At 51.6% G+C, this 10,535-nt stretch overlaps 1 protein-coding gene across 1 annotated transcript; it reads left to right on the top strand.

Moving 5' to 3' along the window:
• Positions 1-1,604: 1,604 nt before the first annotated feature.
• PROX2 (prospero homeobox 2) lies at positions 1,605-9,817 on the top strand (the record flags this gene model as incomplete). Its single annotated transcript, XM_079768999.1, has 4 exons — positions 1,605-2,897; positions 6,637-6,738; positions 8,012-8,206; positions 9,580-9,817. 4 exons carry the CDS (start codon positions 1,605-1,607, stop codon positions 9,763-9,765), a joined length of 1,776 nt encoding a protein of 591 aa, XP_079625125.1. The 3' UTR covers positions 9,766-9,817.
• Between the last annotated feature and the right edge of the window lie 718 nt (positions 9,818-10,535).

The raw sequence follows: 10,535 nt of genomic DNA, 5'->3' as shown, positions 1-10,535 counted from the left end.
ATTGCTCACAGGGAGCTTGTGTTGGGTGTCTCTGCTAGTCGCCAGGAAGCTGCAGGTGGAGGCCATGGCCATGTCTACGGACGAGGACCCACTGGCCACAGAAGAGCTGAGATTTGCCTGAGGTAGAGAATTCCAAGTAAGCATTAGGATGAAAGTGGGAAGAAGAAAGCAAACTCTCCTGCCAGCATTTGCGCAAGAGGAACAAAGGAGAGGGGAAATTTATTGGGCGGGGCGGGGGGTGGGGGGGGCGGGAATCATTTACCTCTTCTAGGAAAGGAGAAATCTGCTTAACAGACAGAAAAGTCCTTCCACCTGCAGCGAGGTAGCTGAAGTGTGGTTGCGCAAAAGATTTGGAATCAAAAGATTTGGAACCGAGAGCCACTCTCGGGTGGGAGAATTACCCTGACTCTCACGTTTGGCGTGAGGTGCAATGAGGTAACATGTACAAAGGTCTCATAAACTCGAAGTGCCTTATACCTGCTATCAGAAGCCTCCAGGTCAAAGCGCAGTGTATCTTGAAACTTGGTGGGAATAAAACAGCTTCAGGCAGCCTTTCCTAAAATAGCCCCCTCCTTTCCTAAAATAGCCCCCTCCTTTCCTAAAATAGCCCCCTCCTTTCCCCACGCCTTCATTTCCAATCCCTATTGTGCTTCTTCTTCACAGGGACCAGGACCTGAGAACCAACTGTTTGTTCTCTCTCTCCTGCTAGACAGCCAGCTCGGTGAGAGCAAACTCTGCTGCTCTCGTTCCCCGCTGTCTCTCCAAGTGCCCAGAGAAGGCCTGATGCGTGGGAAGTGCTTAATAAATAGCTGTTCAATGTTGAGCGCATGCAAATGAATGCATAATCCGATTCTTCCAGGCGCGGGACAGCTGGCTCTCAATTTTTGATTTGTTTCAAAGGCAGGGTCCCTGCCCCAACACTGAGGGATTCTGATTTAGCAGAACTGGCTGCTGAATTTGCTATTTTTAACAAGTGCCAGATGACTGTGTTGCAGGTAGTCACTAAGAAAGTTACTTTGAATCGGACAAATCTTGTCTTGACTCCAGCCTGCCACTGACTAGCTGTATGACTTCAGGAAGCAACTTCGTAACCGCTCTGAGCCGGTTTCTTTATCTGTAACGTAGGAATGACAACATCCTCAGGGAGATGTTATGATCATTAAATCAGGTGATGGATGTACTGTTGTTGGCACAATGTCAGTTATGCGGTTAGCTGTCATCGTTTTTTTATTGCCATTCTTGTGTTACTGCTATGCATGCCCTGGCAGAACTTCCTCCCTGGAGGATCACTCACTCGGGAATCCTCAGAGTGTGGTCCCAAACCAGCAGCACCACGGCCGCTGGGGGCTGGTGAGAGACGCAGTCCCCGCCCCACGCAGACCAGGGAGTCAGCATCCGCATTCTGACAAGGTCCCCAGGTGGCCTGTGCGCACAGTCAAGTTTGAAAAGCACGGCTGAACGTCACATGTACCGTGTTCTTCCTGTCTTCAATTTCAGAGTCAGCCCAGGAGGGTCTGAAGCCCCAGTATCCCAGAGGCTGAATCCTCGACCCGGCTCATTCGGCTGCACCTCCAGCTGAGGACATTAGGAGAAGGGATTCCCTCATGGAGCAAGTGACCCTGGAGCAGGGGATGGATCCGAACTCTGGCTTGGAAGGGAGGAGAAGCCCATCGCCCCATGAGCAGGGCGGAGACGCCTCCTTTCCCTGGAACCGGGTCCCCAATCCCAGCCTCACCGACCCTGACTGGTTTTGGGATGAGCACATCCAGGCCAAGAGGGCCCGCGTGGAGACCATCATCCGAGGCATGTGCCTCTCCCCTAACCCTCTGGTGCTCGGCAGTGCCCGAGCCGGGGACAGCCCCGGCTGCCCAGAGAAGGCCCGGGAGCGGAAGAGGAAGCAGGACCTTCCCATGCAGCAGCCCCCCCTGACGCCAGGCCCTGCTGGGAGCCAGGGCAGCAGGAAGGGGGGCCCTCGCGTGAGAGAACAGCTTCACCTGCTGAAGCAACAGCTGAGACAACTGCAGGAGCACATCCTGCAGACGGAGCCCCGGGACTCGGCGCCCGGCCCTCGGAGTGCAAAGCAGAGGGATGGCTGTGGGCGGCGGCCCTGGGCGGTGGACAGTGGCCGCCACCAGGGTTCCAGTGGGCACCTCCCTGGGCTGGAAGAACACAGAGCGGCTGAGGTCGACCACCAGCCTGAGGAAGCCAGGTTCCTTCCTTCCGGAACCCGAGCTTTGCTGGAGATCCTGAGGAAAGAACTGACGGGGGCAGTGTCCCAGGCTGTGGACTCGGTGTTACAAAAGGTACTCCTGGACCCGCCAGGCCACCTGACTCAGCGGGGCCGAAGCTTCCAGGGGCTGGTGCCAGGGGGCAGAAGCGAGACTTCACCCGAGGGAGGTGCCTGTGAAAACCCCCTCCCACTGGCCGCCTTGCCCAGGGGGGCCCAGGCCCAGGCCCAGGCCCAGGCCCAGGCCCAGGCTGTGTGCCCACTGGGAAACTCTTCACTGGCCAAGCCTCTAGACTCTCCTAGATACCCTGTCTCCCCAAGAATGACCTCCAAACCCTGCCAGGGCCCCCCAACAAACTATGCTGTGACGGTGCCTTCCCACATGCAGGAAAGTCAGATTCTGGGTCAGCTCCTGGGTCATGGACCCCCGGGTCACTGGAGCGGCCGTCTCCCCCAGGGTGCAGCTTCCCAAAGTCACTCCTCCCCGGAGTCTGCCCTGCGACCTTGGGGAGCTGTCAAACTGCGACCATCGGTGTTGAGCCAGCAGCACCCCATGCCCTTGGCTTCCACCTGCCTGGAGAAGCTGCCCTTTCTTCCCTCCGTGAAGATGGAGCAGGGTGGCCTGCAGGCTGCCGCCGAGGGGCTCCCATTCCCCTCAGTCCACATATCCTTTACCAGAAAGGGAAGTCCTCACAGTGACAGCCCAGAGCAGCGAACCCGGGAAGGAGGGGAGGCGGGGACAGAGAACTACATGGCATAGGGAATGGCCTGGCTTTCTTGGTGGGCTTCCCTCCCTGTGGCTCACCGTTACTAGGTTCCTGAGAAAGTGGTGACCTCACTCCGGGTTTAAGCCTGCTGGGAGGGAAGGTTCATTCTCCACGGCACATCAGATTCTACCATTACTCACTTAAATGCTTTGGGTCTGAAAGGATTTTGTTTTTAAACTCCAATGGGCTTCCAAAATATGACCAATACCCTATGGAAGGAAGAACTCCATATTGGGTTGTCAGCTGCCTACACACCTCAGCAGAAAGGGTGAAAGGAATGACGTCACCTGGGGCATGGCGCCCCCAGCCTCCTGGCTCTCCAGGCAAAAGGCCTGCACCGTCCAGATCAGCGCTCGCCAACCTTTCGGACCTCGCGGACCACCGGTTGGCGACCGCTGGTCTAGATAATCCATGAGGAAGATCTGAGGGCCCAGGCACTTCTGAGCCAGATGGGGAAGGAGACATTTTCCTCGGGGACGAGACCTGAGGCAACTGGGACGGGGAAGGAGCCCTCAGTGTAAGGAACAGCTTCTCAGCTGCAGCTGAGAGGACTAAAGCGGGGTTGGGCATGTGGCGGGAGAGGAGACGCCCTGAGGAAGGCTGAGGGGCCAGGCTGGTGTGCAGGAGTCTGGGCCTTTTGCATCACCTTTGCCACCTTTAGGCAGGCTCTCCTCTCTCTCTCCCTTTCTCTCTCTCTCTAAATATGGAACGCTTCACAAATTTGCATGTCATCCTTGCACAGGGGCCTTGCTAATCTTCTCTGTATCGTTCCGATTTTAGTATATGTGCTGCCGAAGCGAGCACTCCTCTCTTAAATAGTGTTTCCCAGAGTAAAGCTCCCTCCGGATATCAATAGTTGCTGAATTAGGGGGGGAAATAGTTTCAGTAAATACTGGGTTCGTGTCTTTGCTGCGGGACTTCTCAGAGCCTTTAACATGCTGAAGTCCAATGTGAAGCTCTAAGAGGAGAATGTATGCAGTCCCAAACTCATGTGACCAACAACTATCGTGTAGGACTTACGTTCCTGGCAGCACATTTTGGGATGTTGCCTTTTTAAAGTGAGCTGAGCTCACGCTGCTGCTTCTCAAGGGCGGCCCTGAATGGAGCGTCCAGAGGTCCATGTGCCTGTGGTGTGAACAGTCTGGCAAGCTGTAGTAAGGGCGGCAGGATGGGGTGGGACCAGCTCATTGCCACACCAGGGCTGGCTCTTGTGTCCTGAATGCTATGCGCGCCCCCTGCTGGTCACAGATGTTGGGAACACCCCAAGCTGGGTGCTGCCGGGTGCTTTCCAGGCAGGCAGTAGCAACGATAAAATCAATGCTAAGAACATGTCACCTGCCACCACTGCCACTTTGGGCAGCAGGGGATCTTGGAGCTAGAGAGATATCAACGTAGACAGATTTTCTTGTTAGGCGACCACCCTGTGTGAGAAAGGCTTCCTGTCTGGTGAAGACTCCCTGTGAAGGTCAGGCAATGGCGGAAGAAACTCAAGAACTCAGTCCCCAAAGCTTCTCTGCTGTACTTCCCTTGGGAGGGGCGTGCTGACCTTTCTCAGCACCTACTGTGTGCCTGGCCCTGCCCTGTGAAATGAGGATTGGGCTCAGAGAGCTTCAGGGCCTATGCTATGTGCTGGGCCTGGCTGCACAGGTGAGGTACTTGGCTACCTTTGGAATGATTTGGAGTCCCCAGGAAGCATCCTGAGCCCCCACATATTCCCACATACATTCACGACATCCCTGTGAAGCAGGTGTGATTAGCAGCTAATGACGAGGCAGCATTTGCTGTGCACTTGCTCCGTGGCAGGCTGCTGCATTTCCCACGTGCGAGTCCACTACCACTGAGCTACGTTCTGAAACCCGAAAAGCTCTGAAAATCCCTGATTTCTTCTCCCTAAGGCTGATGGGAGCTTTGTTTTTGGTGGCAAAACCTGACCTGCACTGATTGGAGGTTACTTACAGATCGCCCCACTTAGTGTAAATAGTCGTCCATTTTGCTGTGGAAATATTAATGTCTTGGATTACAGGCGGCTGCCACAGCCTCTGCTGTGGGGTTAACTGACATGTGGTACACAGACCAGATTACCTGCATAAAAGAACAGAATTCTGAAATCTGGCCTCCATTTGGCCAGTGTTTCACATGAGAGGTTGTGGGCCCCAACCATCCACGTTAGACCCGGTATCTGAGAGCTGGGGCAGAAAAGTGAACTTGCCCAAAGTCACAAGACAGACACGTGCAGAGCCAGGATTCAGACCCAGGATCTGACTGTCAAGCTGTCACCACTACATTCTACATTTAGAAGTGGCCCAGAGAAGGTAAGTGGCTTGCCCAAACCCACACAGCTCATCGGTGGCAAAATCAGTATCTCAACTGGGTCTTCAGAGGCCCAAGTCCAGGATTCTGTCCACACATGTGTGAACCTATGAGAAGAGTAAGAAGTGCCAATGAGGCAGGGTGCAAGGGGCTTCAGGAAGCAGCCCGAGTGCCGGGCCAGCTAGAACTCTAATGAATTGGGTTTCCTTTGGCTAAACTGGTATGCCCTACTGAGGAGTCTTAAAGCTATAGCTCCCGGACCCGAGACCTCCAAGGTTCCTCTGTGTAAAGCTTCTCACCCAGTCCTGGGACTGTCCCCGGCAATACTTAGTATTCCTGAGCAAAAAACTTCGTTTCCCTCCCACTCCGGTGCTGGACAGTCATATCACAGCTCCCTGCTCTCGTTAAAGGGGAAGGAATCTGTTCCCAGACTGAGGTATGGGTTGGAAGACATTTTCCCTAGTTGTGCATGGATTAAGGATGACCATTTAACCATTCACTCATTCCTTTATCTAACAAACATTTATTGAGCACCTACTATGTTCCTAGCACTGGGCTAGGCACGTGGAATACAAAGATGAAAATATAAGGTCCTTGCCCCCCGAGGAGCTCACAGTCTAAACAGGGAGTCAAACATGCAGTGAAAATTCCAATAAGGTCATTGCGACAACAGAGGTATGTGCAAAGAGCCTGGGTAGCCCAGGGTAAGGACAGTCTAATTGGGCAAGGAAAGGTTTCCCCGAGGAGGAAGCGGCTGAGCTGAGACAGGAAGGAGGAGGGAAGTTCTTCCAGGCGGACCGAGAGCAGGTGCAGAGCAGCAGCTCAAGTTCCTTGAGACAAAGCTAGCGATGATCTGCTACTGTCTGGTTAGATGCTTGTTGGCTTAAACACTGCAAAGGCAATTATGAGAGTGAGAATGGGGACCATCGAGTTGACTTTCTTCATTTTACAGATGAGGAAACTGAGGCAAAAGGGAAAGTAAATCTCTTCTTGGGGTTTTAAAATGATTTATCTGGGAAAGAGCTGCCATCTCTTCCCATCCTATTCTGAAAGCACATGCAAAGTACAACAAACTTATTTATGCCATAGAACTTTCACACATCGAGGTGGTTTTTAAATTCTGCAACTGTGCTGTGCATATATGGTATTCAGCACCCAGAAAGAAAAAGCTTACTGGATCAGACTTGCCAGAAACACAGAAATGGAGCAAATACATGATTCAACCAAAATAAAAAGCATAAGGAACAGGGCAATTAATTCACCGTTTGGATAATTTGATAGTATTATTTGATAAACTGGTGTTCATTTTCCTTGACCCGGGGATAAATCCAGGAGGGTCTAAATCCTGGTCACTTGAAGAAGGCCAAACTGATGTTTTTCTTCACACGCTACCCCAGCTCCAACCTCCTGAAGGCGTATTTCCCCGACGTCCAGGTAAAGTCATCCTACTGAGTGTCAGCTTCTCACAGCTCCCAAGTGGCACTGGGTTCACCCCGTGTGAGGTGTGAGGCCGGTCCTAGGTCATCACGTGTGCCCCTTAGCTCCCCTGATGTTGGCCGCGCTGGGGTGGTTTCCAGTTCAGGGGTGAGACTTGGCCTGAATAATCATGAATAACTTGGAGCTAGGAAAGTTGAGCTTTTGAGCTGTAGATAAACACAGAAGCACGTGGGGAGGAAACAGGGGGGCAGTGGCCTAGTGTTCTGTCTTTGCTGAGGACACTGCAAAAAAGACCAGATATACAGAGAGTTGGACACTGTTGAACGGGCATTCAAATAGCTTCGTTTCAAAGGGAGTGGAGATACATCCCGATCAAGTGTGACAAGGAAAATCAAGCTCTGATGGTTGGAACCAGACCTTGTCTGTTCCCATAAAGTTTCCAAGGGCCTCCGTTTCCTTGGGTGTTGGGTTAGGGCTAATCCTTTGTATCTATGTCATTCCTTTGCCTTTCCCACGTCTTTCCCTCATGTTCTGTTGCTTGGTTGATCCCTACACCAAGCTCTGATTTCCACTCATTCTGCCACTCCAAGTTGCTGGTAAACTGCTCTCTGATCTGCACCCTCACTCCTTCCCTTGGCTCCTTACCTGGCAGAAGGATCTGGGGCTGCCATGCATTTGGCCCAGGCACAGCAGAAGCTGGTACCAAACTGGCCTGGACCCTGGACATTCCCAAAGTCACATGGCAAGCTTTTCATGGGTGAAAACCTTCATAAATCTAGGACATCAAAAAAAAATTTTTTTTCTAGTGGGCACTACAGCTAATCCAGATTTTTTGTACATGACTGAATAGGCTTAGAAAATAGCCATGGCTGATGCTACTTCTTTTTTTGTTAATCCTCACCCAAGGATATTTTTCCATTGATTTTTTTTTGGGGGGGAGAGTGGAAGAGTGGTGGGAAGGACAGAGAGAAACATCGATGTAAGAGAAACACATCGATTGGTTGCCTCCAACCAGAGCCAGGGCCCGAGGAGCCTGCAACCAAGGTAGGTGCCATTGACCAGAATCGAACCCAGGACCCTTTGGGCCGCAGGCCAATGCTCCATCCACTGAGCCAAACCGGCTAGGGCCATGGCTTCTTTTTCAAAGGAGGCCCTTCTCATCTTGGCTAAAGCCATTCTGATTAATCTGCTGTTGAACTGGACGCTGACAGTTCTACCCCTGAGCACCTGGTGGTAAACGGCTGACTGATGGACCTTGTTGCTTGTGCAGTTCAACCGCTGCATCACCTCCCAGATGATCAAGTGGTTCAGCAACTTCCGAGAGTTCTATTACATCCAAATGGAGAAATCTGCCCGGCAGGCAATTTCAGATGGCGTCACCAATCCCAAAATGCTCGTGATTCTCCGCGACTCAGAACTTTTTCGAGCTCTCAATATGCACTATAACAAGGGAAATGACTTTGAGGTAAGACCGTGTACCTGGGGTCCCAGGAGGTTGGAGTTTTAGAAAAGACCCCCTTCTGTGTGTCTGTCTTTACATCATTGAGAGCCAGGGCAGCCCGGGCTAACCTCTGTCCCATCTGCAAAGATAGCAGCCTCCATAGCTTCTCTTAGGCAACAGGTGGATGCTGCAAACCGAATCAGCAGAGGTCTGCCAGGTGTAATGCCACTTCACTCGTAGGCTGAATACCCCGTGGTTATCAACTTACAGGAGGCCCAGGACTAAATGCTGGGCTCAGTTGCAGCACCTAGGCTTGGCCCAAGTTTTCTTTACAACAATTTCTGTCCGTCATTTGGTTCTTACCTTTATTCTCACTTGAACAGTTTTCTTTGTGGGCCTTCCATGGCAAGTCATCTCAAATCCTTTCTGGAAATAATGAACAAACAATATTCAAGCTTCTTAGCCCTTTGGTAGCACCTTAGAGGTAAGGCATCAGAAAAGGGAGAGCGAGTGGTCTAAGCCTGAGAACTCCGAATCCAGACATGCATTTCCCTGGGTGCAGCTGACAGCCCTGTGCACCTGGCATCTTGTTCTGCGGGTGCCAGGTGTGTCTGGTCATGCAGTCCACTTGCCTCTTCTTGACTTCTCACTTGACCGTGATCACAATGAGCAGTGTATTGATGCCTCCAGGAAAGGGAAGACTTGCTGGCATGTGCTGGTCAGGTGCTCCATCCGAATATGTTTGGAACTAAGCTGACCTGTGGGTAAAACGGACCGTGCCGCCTGAGGCATGTGGGGTCAGGATGTGTCGGGCAGGCAGTGCTGCCACATCTCCCCAGGTGGGGTGGTCGCTTGGCATGCAGTGTGGCAAGCCCGGGCCAGGCTGGGTCGGGAGGACCTGTGGGTGCCAGTCCGAGTGCGGTCCTGGAACATACTCTTTAGCCCCCTCAACATCATGGTTGATTTCGGAAGCAGAAATGATTCCAAGGCCTATGGATCCAGCCTCTAAAGATGGTGGGATGCAGTACGACAGTCATAAACTTGAGGGCACTCTTTTCCACGGTACGCACTAAGGAAAAGAATGCTAAACACCTCTTTTGAACCTCAAGGTTTCGTTTCAATCAGAGTCAGAATGTCTCCCATGAGTGGAATCAGCTCCTGCTACAAAGGGAGTGTCCTTCATATGCTTTCTCCCAGGGCTGTCTCATTGGCACCAGCCTTTTAAGGTTTGTAGTCGATGAGGGAGCAGGGGATTCCTACGGCTGCAACAATCAGGGCCCAGTAGAGCAGGGATGCTCTTATCAGCCGCCCTGGGAACAGGAGCGTCAGGCAGTGAGGGCTCCAGGGCTTCCCAGCCTCATGTCTTCTCTTTCTTGTGTGTCTCGTTGGGAATGCAGGTCCCGGATTGCTTCTTGGAAGTCGCCAGCTTGACGTTACAGGAGTTCTTCAGGGCTGTCTCTGCAGGGAAAGACTCAGATCCCTCCTGGAAGAAACCCATTTATAAAATTATTTCGAAGCTGGACAGTGACATCCCAGAGATATTCAAATCTTCCAGCTATCCCCAGGAGCTGCTTCGGAATTAAGATCCCACAGAGCGGGCAGCAGCTGGCCAGGGTTTCCTGGGTTTGTCTTAAATGGCTGCTGTGGTGATATAAAAAGGGGCATAAGGACAGACCCCCCCCCCCACCCGCTCCCCAACAGGAACTATTACCATTTCTAATCATTTATTTCCTTTTCCAGAATCACCAAAGTTTAACCTTAACTATAATATCGATCAACCAAGTGTAATGGTGTGTTGGTAGCATATTGTAAAAGGAACACAACGGTGTTTTGGAATTAGAGGACCTAAACCCCCAATCTACTATTTCCAAGTATTGTGACCCTGGGACCTTGAAGGTAATCTCTGCATCTGTAAATGAATACTCTGTGAACTGGTACTCACTACACGTTAGTGCTTTCCCCCTTGGCTTTCAAGTAAGGTTATCTTTTTTTTTTTAAATATATATATTTCATTGATTTTTTTACAGAGAGGAAGGGAGAGGGATAGAGAGTTAGAAACATCGATGAGAGAGAAACATCCATCAGCTGCCTCTTGCACACCCCCTACTGGGGATGTGCCCGCAACCAAGGTACATGCCCTTGACCGGATTCGAACCTGGGACCCTTCAGTCCTCAGGCCGATGCTCTATCCACTGAGCCAAACCGGTTAGGGCTCAAATAAGGTTATCTGAGTTGGTTTGTCTGTTATTGTTTTTTACAAATTGCTGGTCAAGCTCCACCTATTTGCTAGACACTTGCCAATACATTACCTTAAGCTTTTTACACTGAAAAGTAGATATTATCTTCATTTTTT

The sequence above is a fragment of the Cnephaeus nilssonii genome, assembly GCF_951640355.1.
Source record: "Cnephaeus nilssonii genome assembly, chromosome: 4".
In the NCBI taxonomy this organism is placed as follows: Eukaryota; Metazoa; Chordata; class Mammalia; order Chiroptera; family Vespertilionidae; genus Cnephaeus; species Cnephaeus nilssonii.
This window is presented reverse-complemented; position numbering and strand designations above follow the sequence as displayed.